The sequence below is a fragment of the Coregonus lavaretus genome (assembly GCF_964263955.1).
Source record: "Coregonus lavaretus genome assembly, chromosome: 24".
NCBI classification, from domain to species: Eukaryota; Metazoa; Chordata; class Actinopteri; order Salmoniformes; family Salmonidae; genus Coregonus; species Coregonus lavaretus.
Genome location: NC_140011.1, coordinates 20973929 through 20998249, shown reverse-complemented (window position 1 = coordinate 20998249; position 24321 = coordinate 20973929). Strand labels below are relative to the sequence as shown.

The 24321-nt window shown below is 43.0% G+C and overlaps 2 protein-coding genes across 2 annotated transcripts; both read right to left on the bottom strand.

Moving 5' to 3' along the window:
- Positions 1-234: 234 nt before the first annotated feature.
- Positions 235-15268, bottom strand: LOC311099762 (regulator of G-protein signaling 7-binding protein B-like; the record flags this gene model as incomplete). The annotated part of the gene is made up of 6 exons (XM_084140504.1): positions 235-326; positions 429-499; positions 10399-10543; positions 10814-10944; positions 14265-14437; positions 15119-15268. 6 exons carry the CDS (start codon positions 15266-15268, stop codon positions 235-237), a joined length of 762 nt encoding a protein of 253 aa, XP_083996630.1.
- A 3881-nt stretch (positions 15269-19149) lies between these two features.
- Positions 19150-23890, bottom strand: LOC311099430 (E3 ubiquitin-protein ligase RNF180-like; the record flags this gene model as incomplete). Its single annotated transcript, XM_084140118.1, has 6 exons — positions 19150-19343; positions 20442-20655; positions 22065-22401; positions 22795-22964; positions 23114-23197; positions 23879-23890. The coding sequence occupies 6 exons, from the start codon at positions 23888-23890 to the stop codon at positions 19150-19152; spliced, it is 1011 nt and encodes a 336-aa protein (XP_083996244.1).
- Positions 23891-24321: the final 431 nt, after the last annotated feature.

Sequence of the window (24321 nt, the reverse complement as noted above, 5' to 3'; positions counted from 1 at the left end):
TATAGACCTATAAAGGTTCTCCTTTTTTACGAAGGGAGACGACTTGAATACCATAATAGCAAAATATGCTTGTGCATAACATCTTATCATTTGAATAGCTTTTTCTACACAGAATAATCTACAAAAATAAAGACAGACTGATCAGCTTTAAGATAAAACAAAGTTCCTTTCCTAAATGGCAGTAATAGGTTGGAAAACATGTAAGGTGTTGGGTAGGGTTGGTGTGCTGCCCTTTTAGCTGGACACCAGGCAGCAGAACCCAGAGAAGCGCCTCTTCCTCTGCCTGACCAGCGGGTATGGAGTGAGATTCAGCAGACTGCTGTCATCTAGACACAATACAGACAGCAAATCCTGAGTACAGTGCAGTGCCTTCAATCTTGTGTATTTTTTATGATTTCATCCACTCATACAGTATAAATGCCACTTACCTTGGTTTTTCAGTGGTAAAGGCATGGTCTCCCTGAGTTTGCTTAGTAGGTTTCTCATCTCTCGCATGTCCCTGAGGAGACATGGTGAATCATGGGTAAATCCATTTAGGGGAGAGTGGGGTAAGTTGAGCCAAAGGGGTAAGTTGAGCCACCCTTGTTTGTAGGACACCATGCACAAAATTAATCATTTGACCAAATATTTAGGCAGAGGTCATCTTTTCATGGAGTCTGTGAAGAAACCACATGGAAAAAGTGGTAAGCAAGTTAAGTCCCAAAAAAAGATTTTCACCAAGTCAAATGAATGCATTGTGTTTGAGGTTTCATGATGCATGTATCTAAACCAAAGTAGATAATTTAAAGATTGTTCTATACATCAGTTGGGGTCTCCATAAGCTTCAATATGAGGTCCTAAACCTAGCATGAAAGTGCATCCTTGTAGCTATGTGGGCTAATATGGTCAAAATGTTTGCCTTGGAGTAAATTGAGCTAATGGCCATGGGGTAAGTTGAGATGGCTTTATTTATCCTGTCGCGTGGCTCAACTTACCCCATAACCGGGGTAAGTTGTGACAACAGACCACTTTTTTTAGACAAACTACAGTATGTTTTCAAAACTGTCATGTTTACGTGAATTACAATTGTTTCCAGGGATACAGAACAACCTGAAATACACTACCATTCAAATGTTTGGACACACCTACTCATTCAATGGTTTTTCTTTATTTTTTACTATTTTTACATTGTAGAATAATAGTGAAGACATCAAAACTATTAAATAACACATATGGAATCATGTAGCAACCAAAACAGTGTTAAATAAATCAAAATATATTTTATATTTGAGATTCTTCAAATAGCCACCCTTTGCCTTGATGACAGGTTTGCACACTCTTGGCATTCTCTCAACCAGCTTCATGAGATAGTCACCTGGAATGCATTTCAATTAACAGGTGTGCCTTCTTAAAAGTTAATCTGTGGAATGTATTTCCTTCTTAATGCGTTTGAGCCAATCAGTTGTGTTGTGACAAGGTAGGGGGGTATACAGAAGATAGCCCTATTTCGTAAAAGACCAAGTCCATATTATGGCAATAACAGCTGAAATAAGCAAAGAGAAACAACAGCCATCATTACTTTAAGACATGAAGGTCAGTCAATATGGAAAACGTAACCACTACTAATGGACACCAATAATAAGAAGAGACTTGCTTGGAACAAGAAACACGAGCAATGGACATTAGACCGGTGGAAATGTGTCCTTTGGTCTGGAGTCCAAATTGGACATTTTTGGTTCCAACCGCCGTGGCTTTGTGAGACACGGTGTGGGTGAACGGATGATCTCTGCATGTGTATTTCCCACCGTAAAGCATGGAGGAGGTGGTGTTATGGTGTGGGGGTGCTTTGCTGGTGACAATGTCTGATTTGTTTAGAATTCAAGGCACACTTAACCAGCATGGCTAACATAGCATTCTGCAGTGATACGCAATCCCATCTGGTTTGGGCTTAGTGGGACTATCATTTGTTTTTCAACAGAACAATAACCCAACACACCTCCAGGCTGTGTAAAGGGCTATTTGACCAAGAAGGAGAGTGATGGAGTGTTGCATCAGATTACCTCGCCTCCACAATCCCCCGACCTCAACCCAATTGAGATGGTTTGGGATGAGTCGGACCGCAGAGTGAAGGAAAAGCAGCCAACAAGTGCTCAGCATATGTGGGAACTCCTTCAAGACTGTTGGAAAAGCATTCCAGGTGAAGCTGGTTGAGAGAATGCCAAGAGTGTGCAAAGATGTCATCAAGGCAAAGGGTGGCTATTTGAAGAATCTCAAATATAAAATATATTTTGATTTATTTAACACTGTTTTGGTTGCTACATGATTCCATATGTGTTATTTCATAGTTTATGTCTTCACTATTATTCTACAATGTAGAAAATAGTAAAAATAAAGAAAAACACTGGAATGAGTAGGTGTGTCCAAACTTTTGACTGGTACTGTATATGTAGATATCTTTGTTAGAAAGAATACTATATTTCTTGATTGAGTGATGCTGAATGTAAGAAATAGCTCAACTTACCGCAGTCTCCCCTACCACCTCTAAATGGTCACAGGGGAAGCACACACACACACACACACTGAACTTCTACTATAACCAGCCTGGTATCAACTGACGTGTCATTCTGTGATGCTTTTGCAAAAATAAATGGTATAAGTCAATACATTGCATTCAATGCAAATATATAGTGCTTTCAGAAAGTATCACACCCCTTGACTTTTTCCACGTTTTGTTGTTAGAGCCTGCATTTAAAATGGATTAAATTGAGATTTTTTTGCCACTGATCTACACACAATACCCCATAATGTCAAAATGAAATGCAGTTTGTAGAACATTTTAGAAATGTATAACAAATTAAAATCTGAAATGTCCCGAGTCAATAAGTATTCAACCCTTTGTTATGGCAAGCCTAAATAAGTTCAGGAGTAAAAATGTGCTTAACAAATCGCATAATAAGTTACATGGACTCATTCCATGTTCAATAATAGTGGTTAACATGTTTTTTTAATGACTACCCCATCTCTGTACCACACACATACAGTGAGGGAAAAAAGTATTTGATCCTCTACTGATTTTGTATGTTTTCCCACTGACAAAGACATGACCAGCCTATAATTTTAAATGGTAGGTTTATTTGAACAGTGAGAGACAGAATAACAACAAAAAAATCCAGAAAAACGCATGTCAAAAATGTTATAAATTGATTTGCATTTTAATGAGGGAAATAAGTATTTGACCCCTCTGCAAAACATGAGTACTTGGTGGCAAAACCCTTGTTGGCAATCACAGAGGTCAGACGTTTCTTGTAGTTGGCCACCAGGTTTGCACACATCTCAGGAGGGATTTTGTCCCACTCCTCTTTGCAGATCTTCTCCAAGTCATTAAGGATTCGAGACTGACTTTTGGCAACTCGAACCTTCAGCTCCCTCCACAGATTTTCAATGGGATTAAGGTCTGGAGACTGGCTAGGCCACTCCAGGACCTTAATGTGCTTCTTCCTGAGCCACTCCTTTGTTGCCTTGGTCGTGTGTTTTGGGTCATTGTCATGCTGGAATACCCATCCACGACCCATTTTCAATGCCCTGGCTGAGGGAAGGAGGTTCTCACCCAAGATTTGACGGTACATGGCCCCGTCCATCGTCCCTTTGATGCGGTGAAGTTGTCCTGTCCCCTTAGCAGAAAAACACCCCCAAAGCATAATGTTTCCACCTCCATGTTTGACGGTGGGGATGGTGTTCTTGGGGTCATAGGCAGCATTCCTCCTCCTCTAAACACGGCGAGTTGAGTTGATGCCAACAAACTTCAGACGGCCCTGTATATGTGCTTTCTTGAGCAGGGGGACCTTGCGGACGCTGCAGGATTTCAGTCCTTCACAGCGTAGAGTGTTACCGATTGTTTTCTTGGTGACTATGGTCCCAGCTGCCTTGAGATCATTGACAAGAGCCTCCCGTGTAGTTCTGGGCTGATTCCTCACCGTTCTCATGATCATTGCAACTCCACGAGGTGAGAACTTGCATGGAGCCCCAGGCCGAGGGAGATTGACAGTTCTTTTGTGTTTCTTCCATTTGCGAATAATCGCGCCAACTGTTGTCACCTTCTCACCAAGCTGCTTGGCGATGGTCTTTTAGCCCATTCCAGCCTTGTGTAGGTCTACAATCTTGTCCCTGACATCCTTGGAGAGCTCTTTGGTGTTGGCCATGGTGGAGAGTTTGGATTGATTGCTTCTGTGGACAGGTCTTTTTTATACAGGTAACAAACTGAGATTAGGAGCACTCCCTTTAAGAGTGTACTCCTAATCTCAGCTCGTTACCTGTATAAAAGACACCTGGGAGCCAGACATCTTTCTGATTGAGAGGGGGTCAAATACTTATTTCCCTCATTAAAATGCAAATCAATTTATAACATTTTTGACATGCGTTTTTCTGGATTCTTTTTTTGTTATTCTGTCTCTCACTGTTCAAATCAACCTACCATTAAAATTATAGACTGATCATTTCTTTGTCAGTGGGCAAACGTACAAAATCAGCAGGGGATCAAATACTTGTTTCCCTCACTGTACAATTATCTGTAAGGTGCCTCAATCGAGTAGTGAATTTCAAGCACAGATTTAACCACAAAGACCAGGGACATTCTTCAATGCCTCGCAAAGAACGGCACCGATTGGTAGATGTGTAAAAAAATTAAAAAAATAATAAGCAGTCGCTGAATATCCCTTTGAGCATGGTGAAGTTATTAATTAGGCTTTGGGTGGTGTATCAATACACCCAGTCAGTACAAAGATAAAGGAGTCCTTCCTAACTCAGTTGCCGGTGGGGAAGGAAACTGCTCAGGGATTTCACCATGAGGCCAATGGTGATTTTAAAAGAGTTAAAGAGTTTAATGGTTGTGATATGAGAAAACTGAGGATGGATCAACAACATTGAAGTTACTCAATACTAACATAAATTACAGAGTGAAAAGAAGGAAGCCTGTACAGAATACAAATATTCCAACAGGGTACTTAAGTAATACTGCAAAACATGTTGCAAAGAAATACACTTTTTGTCCTGAAAACAAAGCGTCATGTTTGGGTCAAATTCAACACCACACATCACTGAGTACCACTCTTCACATGGTGGTGGCTGTGTCATGTTACGGGTATGCTTGTCATTGGCAAGTACTAGGGTGTTTTTTAGGATAAAAAGAAACGGAATACAGCTATAAGCACAGGCAAAATCCTAGAGAAAAACCTGGTTCAGTCTGTTAATTCATTGGTTCAGTCTGCTAATTCACTTTTCAGCAGGACAATAACCTAAAACACAAGGCCAAATCTATGCTGGAGTTCCTTACCAGTGTGGCTTAGTTACAGATTTGATGCAAATTGGCTTGAAAATCTATGGCAAGACTTGAAAATGGCTGTCTAGCAATGATCAACAATCAACTTGACAGAGCTTGAAGAATTTAAAAAAGAATAAGGGGCAATATTTGTACAATCCAGGTGTTGAAAGCTCTTAGAGACTTACCCAAAAAGACTCACAGCTGTAATCGCTGCCAAAGGTGCTTCTACAAAATATTGACTCATGGGTGTGAATATTTATATTTTTTTCTGTATTTCATTTTCAATCAATTTGCAAAAATTTCTAAAAACATGTTTTCACTTAGTTATGAGGTATTGTGTGTAGATGGGTGAGAAAAACAATCTATTTAATCCATATTGAATTCAGGCTGTAACAACAAAATGTGGAATAAGTTAAGGGGTATGAATACTTTCTGAACGCACTGTATGTGTCAAGAGTATTAAAGCATAAGTCAATACATTGGATTCAATGCACAAAATTGGTGATAAAGCTGCAATGGGTAAATTGGTGAATGACTCAGACAGGCATGCAGACAGACAGACTCACAGACTGACAGACAGACATGCATATAGACACAATTCTACCCTTTTAACCCCTCGAAACCACCCCTATGACCCCCAATTAAATTCAATGTACGGACTCCTGGGAACACTCTTTAACAACGCCCTGAGTTTCAAGTCTTTATGTTAAGAATTTACCGTTCTACAGAGTGTTTAACTGCAGGGAGAGAATAAAGGGTTATGTCTAGGGTTGAGGCCCTAACCGTAGCTTCATGTCCACATCCCGGCTCAACCCTAACTCTAACCTCAATACCTAGCTTCATGTCCACATCCAGGCTCAACCCTAACTGTAACCTCAATACCTAGCTTCATGTCCACATCCAGGCTCAACCCTAACTTTAACCTCAATACCTAGCTTCATGTCCACATCCATGCTCAACCCTAACTCTAACCTCAATACCTAGCTTCATGTCCACATCCCGGCTCAACCCTAACTCTAACCGCAATACCTAGCTTCATGTCCACATCCCGGCTCAACCCTAACTGTAACCTCAATACCTAGCTTCATGTCCACATCCAGGCTCAACCCTAACTTTAACCTCAATACCTAGCTTCATGTCCACATCCAGGCTCAACCCTAACTCTAACCTCGATACCTAGCTTCATGTCCACATCCAGGCTCAACCCTAACTCTAACCTCAATACCTAGCTTCATGTCCACATCCTGGCTCAACCCTAACTTTAACCTCAATACCTAGCTTCATGTCCACATCCCGGCTCAACCCTAACCTCAATCCTAAACCTAGCTTCATTTCCACATTAGAGGTCATCATGGGTCCAACCGAAAGCGATTACCCGACCCAATTCTGTAGTTTACCCTCGGATCCGGGTCAGATCTGATTGTCAGGGGTATCAGGGGTATGTGTAAATATAACTGATTTTCCAGTAAGGACCAGTACAGACCCGAACGCGACTGCTGCAGTCCAGAGAGAGAGAAAATTGTCTATTTTATGCTGCTGCCCAGGATCTTTACGAGAGTGGCGCATGTAGCTTGTTGTTGTTGGCCAATCAAAAGTCATCAAAATGGCACTAGCCTCTGTGTGCCGTGGGAAGCAAGTTAGGAGATCAATGGAAGATGGAATTAAATTAACTGAATGAAAAGTTAAATGAGAAGAATAGGCTACAATGACCAATAGCCAACAGGTAGGCTGCTACTTAATACTCTGAATGGAGTTGTTGTTGCAGCCTCAGTAAGCCTAGCTAGCTAGCTTAACTAGCTTCTCTTCTCGGTTTGATGCAGTCAAAACAGGTACTATGTAATCAGATTGGATGATAAATAACTTAGCTTTGGCAGCTAGAAGTTAGTACCTATTGCGAGTCAGCTTGGTTGCTGCTGCCTGCTCCTCGAGCCACTCAGCCACAAACACACACCACATGGCCCCTCCCCCACCTGCTGGTAGAACTCCTCCATTCTTCTTCTTCTTCTTCTGTGGATTTTATATGGCGGTGGGCAACCAACTTTAAGGTGCATTTCCGCCACCAACTGGACTGGAGTGTGGACCAGAGACAGTGAAGGTCTAAATCCTACCCAATAATCTAATCTCCCTAAGGAAACGAAATACATAATTAAATACTACATCCCCTGAAGATTTCCCCAGCAGTTCACTTAATCCTGGCTCTTCAACCCCATTCCTCCTCATATCTAATAACAATCACTCCCTTTCTCTCACAAATGTCTGGCACTGAAATAGAACATGTTCCACTGCCTCGATCTCCTCCTGACAATGATCACACCTCCCAGTCGGATGTTTCCCCACCAATTTCATCCATTCCTCTCTCCCTCGGCTCGTGCATTAAAGTTTATTGGTCACCTACACCGATTTGCAGATGTTATTGCAGGTGCAGTGAAATGCTTGTGTTTGTAGCTCCAACAGTGTGGTAATGGCAGTGTGGCAAAAAACAAATTACAATACACATATAATCCAGAAAAATAACAAAAAATAAGTTATATAGGGTAAGCCTTGACTAGAATACAGTATACAGTGCATTCGGAAAGTATTCAGACCCCTTGACTTTTTCCACATTTCGTTACGTTACAGCCTTATTCTAAAATTGATTAAATTACATTTTTTCCTCATCAATCTACACAAAATACCCCATAATCAGTCCTTTATGGTAGAGATGGCCAGACGGAAGCCACTCCTCAGTAAAAGGCACATGACAGCCTGCTTGGAGTTTGCCAAAACGTACCTAAAGGACTCAGACCATGAGAAACAAGATCCTCTGGTCTGATGAAACCAAGATTGAACTCTTTGGCCTGAATGCCAAGCGTCACCTCTGGAGGAAACCTGGCACCATCCCTATGGTGAAGCATGGTGATGGCAGCATCATGCTGTGGGGATGTTTTTCAGCGGCGGGGACTGGGAGACTAGTCAGGATCGAGGGAAAGATGAACGGAGAAAAGTACAGAGAGATCGTTGATGAAAGCCTGCTCCAGAGCGCTCAGGACCTCAGACTGGGGCGAAAGTTCACCTTCCAACAGGACAACGACCCTAAGCACACAGCCAAGACAACGCAGGAATGGATTCGGGACAAGTCTCTGAATGTCCTTGAGTGTCCCAGCCAGAGCCCTGACTTGAACCCGATCAAACATCTCTGGAGAGAGCTGAAAATAGCTGTGCAGTGACGCTCCTGGATGCTTTCAATTGTGCATCTGTAGAAGTTCGTGAGAGTCTTAGGGGCCATGACACATTTCTTCAGCCTCCTGAGGTTGAAGAGGCGCTGTTGCGCCTTCTTCACCATGCTGTCTGTGTGAAGGGACCATTCCAGGTTGCCAGTGATGTGCATGCCGAAGGAACTTGAAGCTTTTGACCCTATCCACTGCGTTCTCGTCGATGTGGACAGGCGTGCTCTCTCTGCTGTCTCCTGTAGTCCACGATCAGCTCCTTCGTTTTGTTGACGTTGAGGGAGAGGTTATTTTCCTGGCACCACTCTGCTATGGCTCTCACCTCCTCCCTGTAGGCTGTCTCATCATTGTTGGAAATCAGGCCTACCACTGTTTTGTCGTCAGCAAACTAGATGATTGAGTTGGAGATGTGCGTGGCCACACAGTCATGGGTGAACAGTGAGTACAGGAAGGGGTTGAGCAAACACCCCTGTGGGGCCGCCGTGTTGAGGATCAGCGTGGCGGAGGTGTTGTTGCCTACCTTCACCACTTGGGGTCGGACTGTCAGGAAGTTCAGAACCCAGTTGCACAGGGAGGGGTTCAGACCCAGGGCCCTGAGCTTAGTGATGAGCTTGGAGGGCACTATGGTGTTGAAGGCTGAGCTGTAGTCGGTGAACAGCATTCTTACATATGTATTTCTCTTGTCCAGGTGGGATAGGGCAGTATGCAGTGCAATGGCGATTGCGTCGTCCATGGATCTGTTGGGGCGATATGTGAATTGTAGTGGGTCTAGGATGTCGGGTAAGGTGGAGGTGATATGATCCTTAACCAACCTTTCAAAGCAATTCATGATGACAGAAGTAAGTGCTACGGGGCGATAGTCATTTAGTTCAGTTACCTTCGCTATCTTGGGTACAGGAACAATGGTGGACATCTTGAAGCAAGTGGGTACAACAGACTGGTATATGGAGAGATTGAATATGTCCGTAAACACTCCAGCCAGCTGGTCTGCACATGCTCTGAGGACGCGGCTTGGGATGCCGTCTGGGCAGGAGAACGAGCGCACACAGTCCTTGTGAGCTTGGGGCCTGTGTCCCTGGCTCGATGTTGTTTTCCTCGAAGCGGGTGAAGAATGTCTTTGGCTCGTCCGGGAGCGAGGCGTCAGTGTCCACGACGTGGCTGGCTTTCCCTTTATAATCCGGGATTGTCTGGAGGCCCTGCCACATACGTCTCGTGGCCTGAGCTGTTGAATTGGGACTCCACTTTGTCCCTCCAATTTGTCCCTGTACTCTTGTTTTGGCTCTTTGATCACCTTACGGAGGTCGTACCTGGTCTGTTTGTACACGTAGGTGGTCTGTTCTGGGTCCAACTTTTTGGACCAGGAAGACCTCTAAGCCATAACCCTAACCCTAGCTTCATGTTCACATCCCGGCTCAACCCTAACTCCAACCTCAACCCTAACCATAATCCTATGGCTAGAGTTTAGCCAAGATGTAGAGACAAAGCTAGTGTTAAGTTTAGGATTATGGCTAAGGTTAAGCCGGGATGTGGACATGAAGCTAGGGTTAGGGTGAGGGTTAGGTTTAAGGTTGAGATTAGTCTGTCTGTCTGCGTCTGTCTGTGTCTGTCTGTCTGAGTCTTTCACCAATTTACCCATTGCAGCTTTATCACCAACTTTTTTTTTTGCATTGAATGCAATGTATTGATTTATGCATCAATACGTTTTGCATCACCTTATGCATCAATGCTGCACATCTTTTTGCAAATTGCATCACATACTGAAGCTTATCAATGATATCATGTTGACTATAATGTCCAGTCTGTTGATAATCATTCATGTATTGCCTATACTCATGTGACCTGGGCATTCTGACCATGAGAGACCATGAGTGTGTAAGCATATTGCTTATACTGTACCTCTCTATGTTTTCAATATCGGTGCACACCAGCCAGGACTCATGTTGGTAGTCCACAGGTGAGGAGGAGTGCTCCTCCAGAATGGGAACATCAGAGCTCTCATCCATCTTGAAGTCCAACCTGGGCTCTGGGTATGAATCCTTTCCTGTGAGGGGGATTTACATTTGATCAACACATAACACTAGGTAACCTGTGAATAGCTTGTAAATGTCTGAACTGAATGTCTACATTTTCCAATGCTTTGTGTCTAGTCTGAGATATAAGAAAACTATGGAATTTGGCTTTGATGCGTGCCATACTAGCTACATCTTAGTTCATTGTGAGTAGATACACACTGCTCTTTATCTTGGTATGATGCTCTGAACATTTTATTATGGACTACCCTGCCATCTGCTGGTTGAGATTTGTCTTGCACCTTTCCTGTGGAGCTGCAGCACTCCCAGTAGACACATGGACTTGAGCATCTCCGTGATGAACATCTCCAGGCAGCACTGTAGCTGGATGAATAGCCGGCAGATCTCTGGGTGGATCTCCCCATCCTCTGGCCTAAAGCACATATACACAGTTGGAGAATGGACAGTTTCAAATGTGATTACTGGTTCCTATCCTTAGCACCACTGGAGGTGTGAGAGGTCTGTCATGGCTAACAGGAGAGCAGGTAATTAATGAGTAGTCTAGGCTATAGGCTAATGTCACAGCCAAAGTGTGAGGTTATATACACTCCATGTGTAATGGGCTGCACTTTCTTTTAATCTCCACTGTAGAACCAGAGAACTGTTTCCTGGAAATGCTAAAAATACAGAATTTCCAATATTTTTTAAGTAGCCTAGTACACTTACTCCACATTTGTCAGATATTTTGCATAGGCTAGGCTACCTCTGAGAAAGTCACTGTCGCTATTCTTGATAAAGCAAAGACAGTTGGTTACTATGGTATGAAGTCCCGCCTACTTCCTGGATCAAGTTCCACGTGGTTTTTGAATGGCCTTCAATAGATTCATGAAAATGCAGTCATTTAAATAGAGAAGTTGAAACAATGGGCTGCTGCACAGTCACTATGGGGAGCTCATGTTTTTAATCTCTAAATGGTTTAACTAGTGAGAAATATGTGATTATTGAGTTTGCTTCATTTACTATCATCCTAAATTAAGATATTACATTATTTTGCCATATCTAATTAATGTATATTATGCTACTTTCCAAGATGTGGACAGTATGTGTTACTACATTACACATCCTTTTTACCTCAGATTGGTGATAGTATAAAAGCTTATAGTCAACATGACACAAAATTGATTAAAACAGACCAATATCTTTGGTTTTGTACTGTTAACTTTGTCATACGCGCTGGGGATGGCAAGACTTAGAACACAGCTTTTATGCCCACCCACCGTGGAGCTGGCCCAGCTAATCAGAATGAGTTTGTCCCCAAAAAAGGGCTTTATTACAGACAGAAATACTTCTCAGTTTCATCAGCTGTCTGGGTGGCTGGTCTCAGACGATCCTGCAGGTGAAGAAGTCAGATGTGTAGGTCCTGGGCTGGCATGGTTATACATGGTCTGTGGTTGTGAAGCGGGTTGGACGTACTGCCAAATTCTTTAAAATTATGTTGGTAGAGAAATTAACATTCAATTCTCCGGCAACAGCTCTGGTGGACCATCCTGCAGTCAGCATGCCAATTGCACGCTCCCTCAAAACTTGAGACATCTGTGGCATTGTGTTGTGTGACAAAACTGCACATTTTAGAGTGACCTTTTATTGTCCCCAGCACAAGGTGCACCTGTGTAATGATCATGCTGTTTAATCAGCTTCTTGATATGCCACACCTGTCAGGTGGATGTATTATCTTGGCAAAGGAGAAATGCTCACTAACAGGGATGTAAACAAATTTGTGCACAACATTTGAGAGAAATAAGCTTTTTGTGCATATGGACAATTTCTTAGATTTTTATTTCAGCTCATGAAACACGGAACCAACACTTTACATGTTGCGTTTATATTTTTGTTCAGTATAGAAATAACAAATTATTTATACAGTATATGACCGACAGCTGTGCAGCAACGCTCCCCATCCAACCTGACAGAGCTTGTAGCGTCATACCAAAGAATACTCTATATTTAGATTTTTATTTTTTGTCATTTAGCAGACGCTCTTATCCAGAGCGAGTGCATACATTCTTTTTTTTTTTTTTTCATACTGGCCCCCCGTGGGAAACGAACCCACAACCCTGCCGTTGCAAACGCCATGCTCTACCAACTGAGCTACAACCCTGCCGGCCATTCCCTCCCCTACCCTGGACGACTTGTGCGCCGCCCCATGGGTCTCCCGGTCACGGCCGGCTACGACAGAGCCTGGATTCGAACCAGGATCTCTAGTGGCACAGCTAGCACTGCGATGCGGTGCCTTAGACCACTGCGCCACTCGGGAGTAGCTTTAATCGCTGCCAAAGGTGCTTCAACAAAGTACTGAGTAAAGGGTCTGAATACTTATGTAAATGTGATACGTTTTTTTATTTGTAATAAATTAGCAGAAATTTCTAAACCTGTTTTTGCTTTGTCATTATGGGGTATTGTGTGTAGATTGATGAGGGATAAAAACAATGTAATACATTTTAGGATATGGGTGTAACATAACAAAATGTGGAAAAGGTCAAGGGGTCTGAATACTTTCTGAAGGCACTGTATGTCATTGACAGAAACAACTTGAATTGTTGCATCTCGTTGTGTTGTTGTCCTCCGGTGCCTAGCCAGGGATTTGGACTTGTGGTTTTACTTAATTCTCAGTACTGGCCAATGATTATAATTGCGATTCTGATCCAACCATTAGCCTAATTCATACATTGTTGTGCCCCTGGCCTTAGAGTATGGAAGTTCAATATGTAGCTAGATGTAGAATGCTAATGTTAACTAGCTAACGTTGCCAATGAATGGAAGTTAAGCTAGCGAGCAAGCGTTTAAACCAGGTTGCCACGTCATATTTAGTTTACGTTGATGGGACTAAATTGTTTTTGGTATCTTTTAGTTGGCACTGTTTTAGACGAAGCAGAGGTGATTTGATGTTTAAATGTAGAAGTTGAAATAGTGCTGGAATAGTGGCGGCAGCTCCTATTTTCTTTGCGACTTGCGGTAACTCTGTGGTTCTAAATCGATAGTTTAGTGAGCCGAAAATGTCGGAAACATTAACTTGCGTAACCATGCTGTAGGTCATGTAACGGTCTGTTACATGCAATATGCTTCGCGGACAGAGGTTGTTATCCGGTTTTGTGATAAAACAAAAAGGTGGTTGAATTTATTATCCCACTGTGTCTTATTGTCTCGGCCTTATATATATATATATATATGTCAGGTTGTAAGGCATATGAATGAACAGGTTATAGAGCAAACAACGCAATTATCACAACACTGGTTGTAATATGGCTTTTTTTAAATCTTCCCAGTGATTTTACCCATGCACCACTACTGATCATAAGTTAATTAATAAATTAGGCTATATTCATATTCGTGGCTTCATTTAGGCTATTTCTGATGACTTTCATGGATTTCGATTGCGTTTCTCTTTTCCTTATGGAAAACCTTCATAGAAGGAATTGAGTAAAAGTAAATTAATCCACTAATACGAATATATAATATCTTAAATGACGCGATTTAATTAATTTGATTATATAATAGGGCTATTGAAGGCCATTCAAAAACAGTGTGGGAGATGATCCAGGAAGTAGGCGGGACTTTCATACCGTATACAAGCTGTCATGTCGAATAGCGCGCCTTGAATTGACATACACTAGCACCATGGACAATTCCAGTGACATTGAAGAAGTCAACATATCATGTTCATTAAACTGTATCCGTATATCGTAGATTCCTTACCCAGACCCAGATATTACGGTGAGGTTCTGATGGGCAGCTTGGGCCATTGTGCATCCTTTGGTCCTGGTGCGGTGCAGCACCGCCCGTAAAGAGGGACAATCGGCCGAAATCTCCCCAATAGTTATGACCTGTTCTCGGTACAGCGCCACGAGAGTGTTGAAATCTTGGACTGTCTGAGAAGCAACATGGACAAATAACCCCTTTCAGCAAGTCAATGCATAGCTCCATAGGTTTTCAAGGGAGATTGGAGCGACAATACTATTGCATGCGCAGGTGGACACGCAGTAGATCAATGTTATGACTGCCACCCGACCCGTATAGGCTACATAGCCTTGACTGCCACCCGATCCGTATAGGCTACATAGCCTACTGCACGTAAATAATCACAATATTGCCTACACTTGAATAATAACAATATTGCACTACAAAATATAGCCTATTCATATATACTATATATAGGCTACCTAATTGTGGCACATTGGTGTAATATTATCCCAGCTCTCCTTGTGGCATGCCCTTGTGAGTGCAACATACATTATTTTGTCTATCGCACCTTAAAGCGCTAAGACACCAAGGACAGTCTTAAATAAATCACTATATGGTACCTGGACTCACATCTACGACTTCGTTGGCAGATAAATGTAGCTTGGTAAGAAATGTGTCTCTGGTTAATTATTTTATCGTATCCAGTGTTGCGCATTTGAATTTGTCTTTGTGGTTTAATAGAACAGTGCACCTACACGTGATTTTCATGCGGGAAATATATAGGTTACAATGTCTGCTCTTATACTAGTATGGCAGCGATGACTCCATAGCTATTACCACTACCGACGGAACGATATATCATATCTTACCATCCTACAGTCGCCTACGGCCCGCTGGGCTTTCCGCGTGCTCTCGGTGCTCTCCCGGCGTTCCGGGTCCCTCTGCAGTGGTTTGCTGAGATGAAAAATGTTCGCTGCGGATCTGGGGCGGTTCTTGCGCCCGTTCGGTGCAGAACACATGCATACACAGCCACTGATAAAACCCCACCGACAGCCTATCTATAATATTCCCCGAGGACGCAGCCGAGGTGGAGGCTCTTGTCGATGTTCCTGCGGGGTCTAAAATGTTCAGCTTGCAGGATGAGTGCGAGTAGCGGACGGCTTCTCGCAGCTCCCTCTCACCTCAGCGGCTAGGCGAGTCACCTTCACCCCTGCAGAAGGCCAACTTTGGCTGAAATCCGTCTTCCGTTGTGCCTTTACGTGAGAGGCGAATTCACTGGGAGCCTGAGCCAACCATTCGTCACTGCTCCGTCATTCGAGGCATCGACGACTCCAAAACATACGAGTCTGTCACAGGAAAGGATGAAAGTAGACGCACATACATCAACATATTACTCATATTTGGCAGCAGCAAGAGCACATTCAAAGACCAGCAGTAATATGCTCAAAGTAATCTCATGAGTTTACACGCACATCCAAGCCTCCCAGACCGATGTGTAAGATAGATAGGCGTACATGTGGAAGAATAAACATATAGGCCTAGGCTACTGTACTAGCAAACCAAATGATTATTGTCACCACAATTGCAAACCAATGAAAACTGTAAACTTGACAAATAACTTGTCAGAGATTTGGCAATTCCTTATGTAAAATGAATATAAGATGTCTGGTAATACACAGAATCCCAAGAACACACAAAATTGCAAAAATTCTAAAATACTTAAAATATGCCTATTATTATACAGTGCCTTCGGAAAGTATTCATACCGCTTGACTTTTTGTTAGGTTGCAGCCTTATTCTAAAATTGATTACATTGTTTTTTTCCCCTCATCAATCTACACACAATACCCATAGCCAAGCTTGGCACACCTGTATTTGGGGAGTTTCTCCCATTCTTCTCTGCATATCCTCTCAAGCTCTGTCAGAGGAGCGTTGCTGCACAGCTATTTTCAGGTCTCTCCAGAGATGTTAGATCGGGTTCAAGTTCGGGCTCTGGCTGGGCCACTCAAGGACATTCAGAGACTTGTCCCGAAGCTACTCCTGCGTTGTCTTGGCTGTGTGCTTAGGGTCGTTGTCCTGTTGGAAGGTGAACCTTCTCCCCAGTCTGAGGTCCTGAGCTCTCTGGAGCAGGTTTTCATCAAGGATCTCTCTGTACTTTGCTCCATTTATCTTTGCCTCAATCCAGAGACAGAGATGGTTGTCCTTCTGGAAGGTTCTCCCATCTTCTCAGAGGAACTCTGGAGCGCTGTCAGAGTGACCATCAGGTTCTTGGTCACCTTCCTGACCAAGGCCCTTCTCCCCCAATTGCTCAGTTTGTCCGGGCGGCCAGCTCTAGGATGAGTCTTAATGGTTCCAAACTTCTTCCATTTAAGAATGATGGAGGCCACTGTGTTTTTCGGGACCTTCAATTCTGCAGAAATGTTTTGGTACCCTTCCCCAGAGCTGTGCCTCGACACAATCCTGTCTCGGGGGCTCTACGGACAATTCCTTCAACTTCATGGCTTGATTGTTGCTCTGACATGCACTGTCAACTGTGGGACCTTATATAGACAGGTGTGTGCCTTTCCAAAACATGTCCAATCAATTTAATTTACCACAGGTGGACTCCAAGTTGTAGAAACATCTCAAGGATGATCAATGGAAACAGGATGCACCTGAGCTCAATTTCGAGTCTCATAGCAAAGGTTCTGCACACTTATGTAAATAAGGTATTTCTGTTTTTTCTGTTTAATAAATTTGCAAACATTTCTAAAAACCTGTTTTCGTTTTGTCATTATGGGGTATTGTGTGTAGATTGCTGATGATTTGTATTTATTTCATCCATTTTAGAATAACGCTGTAACGTAACAAAATGTGGAATCGTCAATGGGTCTGAATACTTTCCGAAGGCACTGTATGTCTCTGTGCAAAGCCATTACCAACCAGATTTGTTTTAAACAATCATCATTTTTCTTCTTTCATATTCACTTCTATAACACTTCTATCCCTCATAAAACAATTGTGGATTTGACAGTGAAAAGATTGATGATGCTCAACTGTCACAAAATATGAAATAGGCCTATCTACACAACTGCTTCATGTGAGAACTGGACTTTATAAAATATGACCTCCAGAAATGCACCAAAAAAATTATAATAGAAAAACATACAGTACCAGTCAAAAGTTTGGACACACCTACTCATACAAGGGTTTTTCTTTATTTTTACTATTTTCTACATTGTAGAATAATAGTGAAGACATCAAAAATATGAAATAACACATATGGAATCATGTAGTAACCAAAAAAGTGTTAAACAAAATAATTTTTTGATTTGAGATTCTTCAAAGTAGCCTCCCTTTGCATTAATGGCAGCTTTTAACACTCTTGGCATTCTCTCAACCAGCTTCATGAGGTAGTCACCTGGAATGCATTTAAATTAACAGATGCGCCTTGTTCAAAGTTAATTTGTGGAATTTCTTTCCTTCTTAATGCGTTTGAGCCAATCAGTTATGTTGTGACAAGGTAGGGGTGTTATACAGAAGATAGCCCTATTTGGAAAAAGACCAAATCCATAATATGGCAAGAACAGCTCAAATAAGCAAAGAGAAACGGCAGTCCATCATTACTTTATGACATGAAGGTCAGTCAATACGGAACATTTCAACAACTTTGAAAGTTTATTCAAGTGCAGTTGCAAAAACAATCAAGCGCTATGATGAAACTGTCTCTCATGAGGACCGCCACATGAAAGGAAGACCCAGAGTTACCTCTGCTGCAGAGGATAAGTTCATTAGAGTTATCAGCCTCAGAAATTGCAGCCCAAATAAATGCTTCACAGAGTTCAAGTAACAGACACATCTCAACATAAACTGTTCAGAGGAGACTGCATGAATCAGGCCTTCATGGTCGAATTGCTGCAAAGAAACCACTACTAAATGACACCAATAAGAAGAAGAGACTTGCTTGGGCCAAGAAACACGAGCAATGGACATTAGACCGGTGGAAATCTGTCCTTTGGTCTGATGAGTCCAAATTTGAGATTTTTGGTTCCAACCGCCGTGTCTTTGTGAGATGCAGAGTAGGTGAACGGATTAACTCTGCATGTGTGGTTCCCACCGTGAAGCATGGAGGAGGAGGTGTGATGGTGTGGGGGTGCTTTGCTGGTGACACTGTCAGTGATGTATTTAGAATTCAAGGCACACTTAACCAGCATGGCTACCACAGCATTCTGCAGCGATACGCCATCCCATCTGGTTTTGCTCTTAGTGGGACTATTATTTGTTTTTCAACAGGACAATGACCCAAAATACACCTCCAGGCTGTGTAAGGGCTATTTGACCAAGGAGAGTAATGGGGTGCTGCATCAGATGACCTGGCCTCCACAACCACCCGACCTCAACCCAATTGAGATGGTTTGGGATGAGCTGGACCGCAGAGTGAAGGATAAGCAGCAAACAAGTGCTCAGCATATGTGGGAACTCCTTTAAGACTGTTTGAAAAGCATTCCTCATGAAGCTGGTTGAGAGAATGCCAAGAGTGTGCAAAGCTGTCATCAAGGCAAAAGGTGGCTACTTTGAAGAATCTAAAATCTAAAATATATTTTTATTTGTTAAACACTTTTTTGGTTACTACATGATTCCATATGTGTTATTTCATAGTGTTGATGTCTTTACTATTATTATACAATGTAGAAAATAGTAAAAATAAAGGAAAACCCTTGAATGAGTAGGTGTGTCCAAACTTTTGATTGGTACTGTATTTTAGGCGTGCTCTTGATTCCAGTTACATATGGAGGTGGCAGGTGAGTTACCTGGCAGTAGGCACTAATAAGCACAATGCAGAATACTACATCACCCAGAAACCCCAGCTGTACCATTTCAGAGGTCAGTCATCTTCCCTGGCTAAACACACAAAGAGCACTCAAGATAATAAAAAGTATGCTTGGAAGCAGAGCACCAGCAGTGCCAGTATCCAGTTGACTGAGTGGATGTAGATGATGACATGGTCGATGTCGAAGAGCCAGCCGCCCATGTCGGTCAGGTCCAGGGCATCCAGGGTGAAACCTGCTGGGGCAAAGTGCCACCATCTCCCTGGAGCCACATGCATCTGGTACCCTGGGATATAGACAGGAAGAGAGAGACACAGACCCTAGTCTACACCTTTACAATTGTGGGTTATTGTTAAGGAAACTGATCAAGGTTGGCATGCTAGTTAACAAAAAGAGACATTCCTTTTGTGAGAAACTCATTAGTTACACGATAATTATAACATGTTTGTTACATAAGAGCTTACAAGACCCCACAACAATAAGACTTAAACAGACAATCAGTTATGTACTGCAAGCAGTGGTGGAAAAAGTACACAATTGTCATACTTGAGTAAAAGTAAAGGTACCTTAATAGAAAATGACTCAAGTAAAAGTGAAAGTCACCCAGTAAAATACTAATATACTTAAGTATCAAAAGTAAATATAATTGCTAAAATACACTTAAGTATCAAAAGTCAAAGTATAAATCATTTAAAATTACTTATATTAAGCAAACCAGACAGCACAATTTGTCTTGTTTTTTAAATTTACGGAGAGCCTGGGGCACACTCCAACACTCTGACATAATTTACAAATGAAGCATTTGTGTTTAGTGAGTCCGCCAGATCAGAGGCAGTAGGGATGACCAGGGTTGTTCTCTTAATAAGAATGTGAATTGGACCCTTTTCTGTCCTGCTAAGCATTCAAAATGTAACAAGTACTTTTGGGTGTCAGGGAAAATGTATAGAGAAAAAGTACATTATTTTCTTTAGGAATGTAGTGAAGTAAAAGTAAATGTTGTCAAAAATAGAAATAGTAAAATACAGATACCCCCCAAAACTACTTAAGTACTTTAAAGTATTTTTACTTAAGTACTTTACACCACGGACTGCAAGCAATACACAATATATCCACATCCACAATATACCTCACCCCAAAAGATGCTGAAACGTTTTCGGCAGTTGGGAAGAGGCCATTTAGCACAGTTCCGTGTGTGGTAGACCTTCGGGAAGAAAGTCTTAGCTGACTGGTTAAGCTCTGAAAGCAAAAGGCAATTAAACAAATTTAGTTAAAACTCTCTTCAAAGGGCTTCTGTACCATTTACAGGTATGGAGAAAACACTAGTCATTATCAATAACGGAACCATTGGGAGGAGTATGCACCCTAAATTGACACCGTAGCTCACCTTTCTGGAAAAGTGTGTGTGAGATGAGGGTGCGGCATAGGGGACAGGTGGTGTTGGCGGGCCTGTTCTTGGCCAGCGTGCGGAGGCAGGGCTCACAAAAGATGTGGCCACAGGGGTTGCAGCTATAGAGGCTTAAGTATACATCTAGGCACACAGCGCAGGTGTAGTCCTCTCTGTCCTCCTCCTCACTGTCTGTTAGCAGCCCCGTCACACTCTATATACAACACAACACAAAATATAAAATAACAGTGATGCATATGGAAAATAATATCTAACAACAGTAACATAACAGTACTAGTAAACTCTTGTGGACAGACGCACGTAACACAAATGATATCATAGCGTCTGTTAACAGACTGTGGGATGTGACGACTAATGAGGAATTTTGTTCCGGTACTCTTATTTGTTGTCACTGATCATTTGGACAAATAATGATTTTGCAGGTGCTCGCATCTTTTGAATTTTGGAAGGGGAGGGGACATTAACATATCTTTGTTCCTTTTGCACATGATGTTCACATATGATATGAGAGCACTCCAATCAGTCCGTCGAGTGTCATTGTGAGAGAACACTCACAGGCAATAGAGTCTTTCATTTGGGCAGAACTGAGGGCTTTTTGACATGCCCTAGTCATCCCAATTCAAATACCCATATCACAGAGACAGACTGCAAACATGAATAGAGTAGTTTGTGGAAGGGCTTGAGCTTAACAGCAATCAACCAAAAACAATTGAACTCCTCTTGGAACAAAAATAGCGACTTTATCAAAGCACAACAATCAACCACTAGTACAGACGTCTCCCTTACCATTGCATAACATGTTTTTCATTGGTACGTGCAGTGCACGTGTGTATCACACACCACAGCAGGGCATATTTATACTACAGATTATACATGAGCACCAAATATAGTGCAAGCTCTGCACCAATAAAGCAGTGAGACAAACCTCAAAGATACCCTTCACGGCCACCGGCTGAAGAATCTTACAGAAGCCACGTATGGTGACTTGAACCTGGGTACCTCCGCAAGAGAAGGCATTGGTGTTGTTCTTTTCTACGGTCAGTCAGACTAGAACCAGAGTAGTACCTGTAGTCCACACTGCACAGTACTGTAAGTCCCTCTGGATAAGAGTGTCTGCTAAATGACTCAAATGTAATGTAAATGTAGGTCCACACTGGACACTGTCAACCAACAATCTCTCTGTTACTGCTGACAACACAGGGAAATGTAGTCACCCAACTGGAGGGCAACATCCAACTCACTAATCTTCTTGCTTGTGTTTGCTTAGCTGATGGGCGACAACATTATCAAAGGTAAGGTGTAACTTTGCCCCTTTCCAGACACGGTCAAAGTAAGGTCGGGAAATGTGTGTCATACATGTTACTGCTTGTGGTAAACAGTGTCAGAATAACAACCACATGGTCTTCTGGGCAGCTCAACATAATGGTCAAGAATAATCTCACAAAAGTGCAATGGGACTAAAATACTGGACAAACTAACCTGTATGAATGATTGACTTACCATTACACACATAACTCCCTTATTCTGTCTTTCTTACCGGCACTTATCTCTCTACCTGTCAGTAACTTGCCAATCTCAATTGAGGCCATTACCAATTCTCACCTGTTCCTGAGAGTGGAGACAGCACTCTTCATTCCTCTGTTTCCTCCTCTGGCTCTTCAGCCGGTTCTTTTCTCTCTTGCTGAGCCTTTGTGGGGCTGGATAGGCATTGGTGGCTACTGGCTGGACCTGGAGCTCTGTCGAGATTCCCCATCTCTCCTCCTCCACCTCCTCCTGCTCCCAAGTGATGTGGGAGACACCTGGCATTCTCAGGGAGAGAAGAGGAGAACCAGGGGCCAGATCTTCCTGCTGCAATGACTCTCCCGATGGCTCCACACTGCCCTGTTGCTGCTGCTTCTCTGCCTCCAGCATTGACGGTCCCTCTCTAGTCAGACGTGACCTAACATTAGTAGTGGCAAGTAGATGAGGGGTGTAGGACAGAACAGGAGAATGGGGCAACTGCTCTGTCCCAGCCCTCACCCCTCTCCCTCAGTATCATCTAAAGGGCCAGTCTGGGACCCAGAGCTACAGGAGGGTTCCAACCTGCCCCTCGCACCAGACTTCCTATGAGAAACTATTCTGGGGGAGCTCAATGGAACTGATTGGGTGGCTCTGATGTCAGTCAACTGGTAAAAGGCTTCTGGGTGTGTTGTGAATGGTCGGCTCTCAGCGTTAAGGCGGGACACAGAGGTACAGCAGAGCTGTGAGCCAACCAGAAAGTCCTCCCCTGACCTGTTCTGCTCACTCTGAGAACCCCCTGGCTTGCCCATCATGCAGCTCGGTCCTCCCCTACCTCTCGTCTTCCACGGTCAGACCACATGAAGGGAGCGTTTGTGGTCCTGGTCGACTCTTGATGAGGTGCACGGTGGACTCCTGACCACAGGGGCATTTGGTGCGGTTGAGAAAGTTAAAGCCGCCCAGGTGAGCACCACAGTTCTCGCAGTTCAGCTTCCCCACTGTCCACTGGGCCAGCAGAGAGAGAGGACTTTAGAACAGAAATAACTGATAGGCTTGTCTCGAAGTTTGATCCAAAAGTTGCAAGAGAACATAGTGCAAGATTAAACACTCTAGCACACACCTGTACAAACACAAACACACACCCTTACCCTTACCAGTATCCACTCTGGCAGTGTATCAACGTTCAAGTGCCAGACGCTGCATGTGCCTGCTGCCGCTGCGTTATCATCAGGCAATATCTGTTGGGAGACAAACTCCCATCTTTACCCAGTTCAGACCCGGTCAACTCCTAAACCTGTGTCATAACACCAGTCTGGCTCTCTCTAGGGAAGACATGTGCTGCTCTATTTTCTCCCCTACCACTGATATACTTTACATGTTATCTCAGTAACTAGGGGTTAAGACAGTGTTTCCCAAACTCAGTCCTGGGGACCACAAGGGTGCACGTTTTGGTTTTAGCCCTAGCACTATACAGCTGATTCAAATAATCAAAGCTTAACCCCGCGCCCCCAAGGAAATCTAATTAGCATAATACAAAAATCCCCATAAAAATCTGTCCGTTTAAGCTAGAGATATCTGTTTTTTTTGCATTGGCTGCGTCTGAAACCACCACATCCGCCGATGTCGTACTTCCGCATCTACGTAAAGGGTGACAGAGCTAGAGCGGTGTTTGTCAGACGATGAGACATCCCAAAAATCGGTCTTCTAACAAAATCGTCTGTAGTGGCCTATAAACTATTATGACCCCTCTATGGAAAGAAGAGACTCTTACGAACATGATGGTGTTCTCCCTTTTGCTCTACGACCCACACAAATGTATTGGGACTCGTCTGAAGTCGGTACAGCAGATCTGCCAACTTCTGTCTGTAGCGTCCGAACAGTTTGGGCTACACATCTCTGTGGGAAGGGGAGACTCTTACAAACACGTACATGTCGGTTGTTGCCCACAGGTCTCACAAGACTCGCCTGAAGGTCCCCCGGTACCAGTTGAAAAAAATCAATGGAATTACTTTTATTTATTTTTAAACAACATAAATACCTTATTTACATAAGTATTCAGACCCTTTGCTATGAGACTCGAAATTGAGTTCAGGTGCATCATGTTTCCATTGATCATCCTTGAGATGTTTCTACAACTTGATTGGAGTCCACCTGTGGTAAATTCAAAGGATTGGACATGATTTGGAAAGGCACACACCTGTCTATATAAGGTCTCACAGTTGACAGTGCATGTCAGAGCAAAAACCAAGCCATTAGGTCGAAGGAATTGTCAGTCGAGCCCCGAGACAGGATTGTGTCGAGGCACAGATCTGGGGAAGGCTACCAAAAAATGTATGCAGCATTGAAGGTCCCCAAGAACACA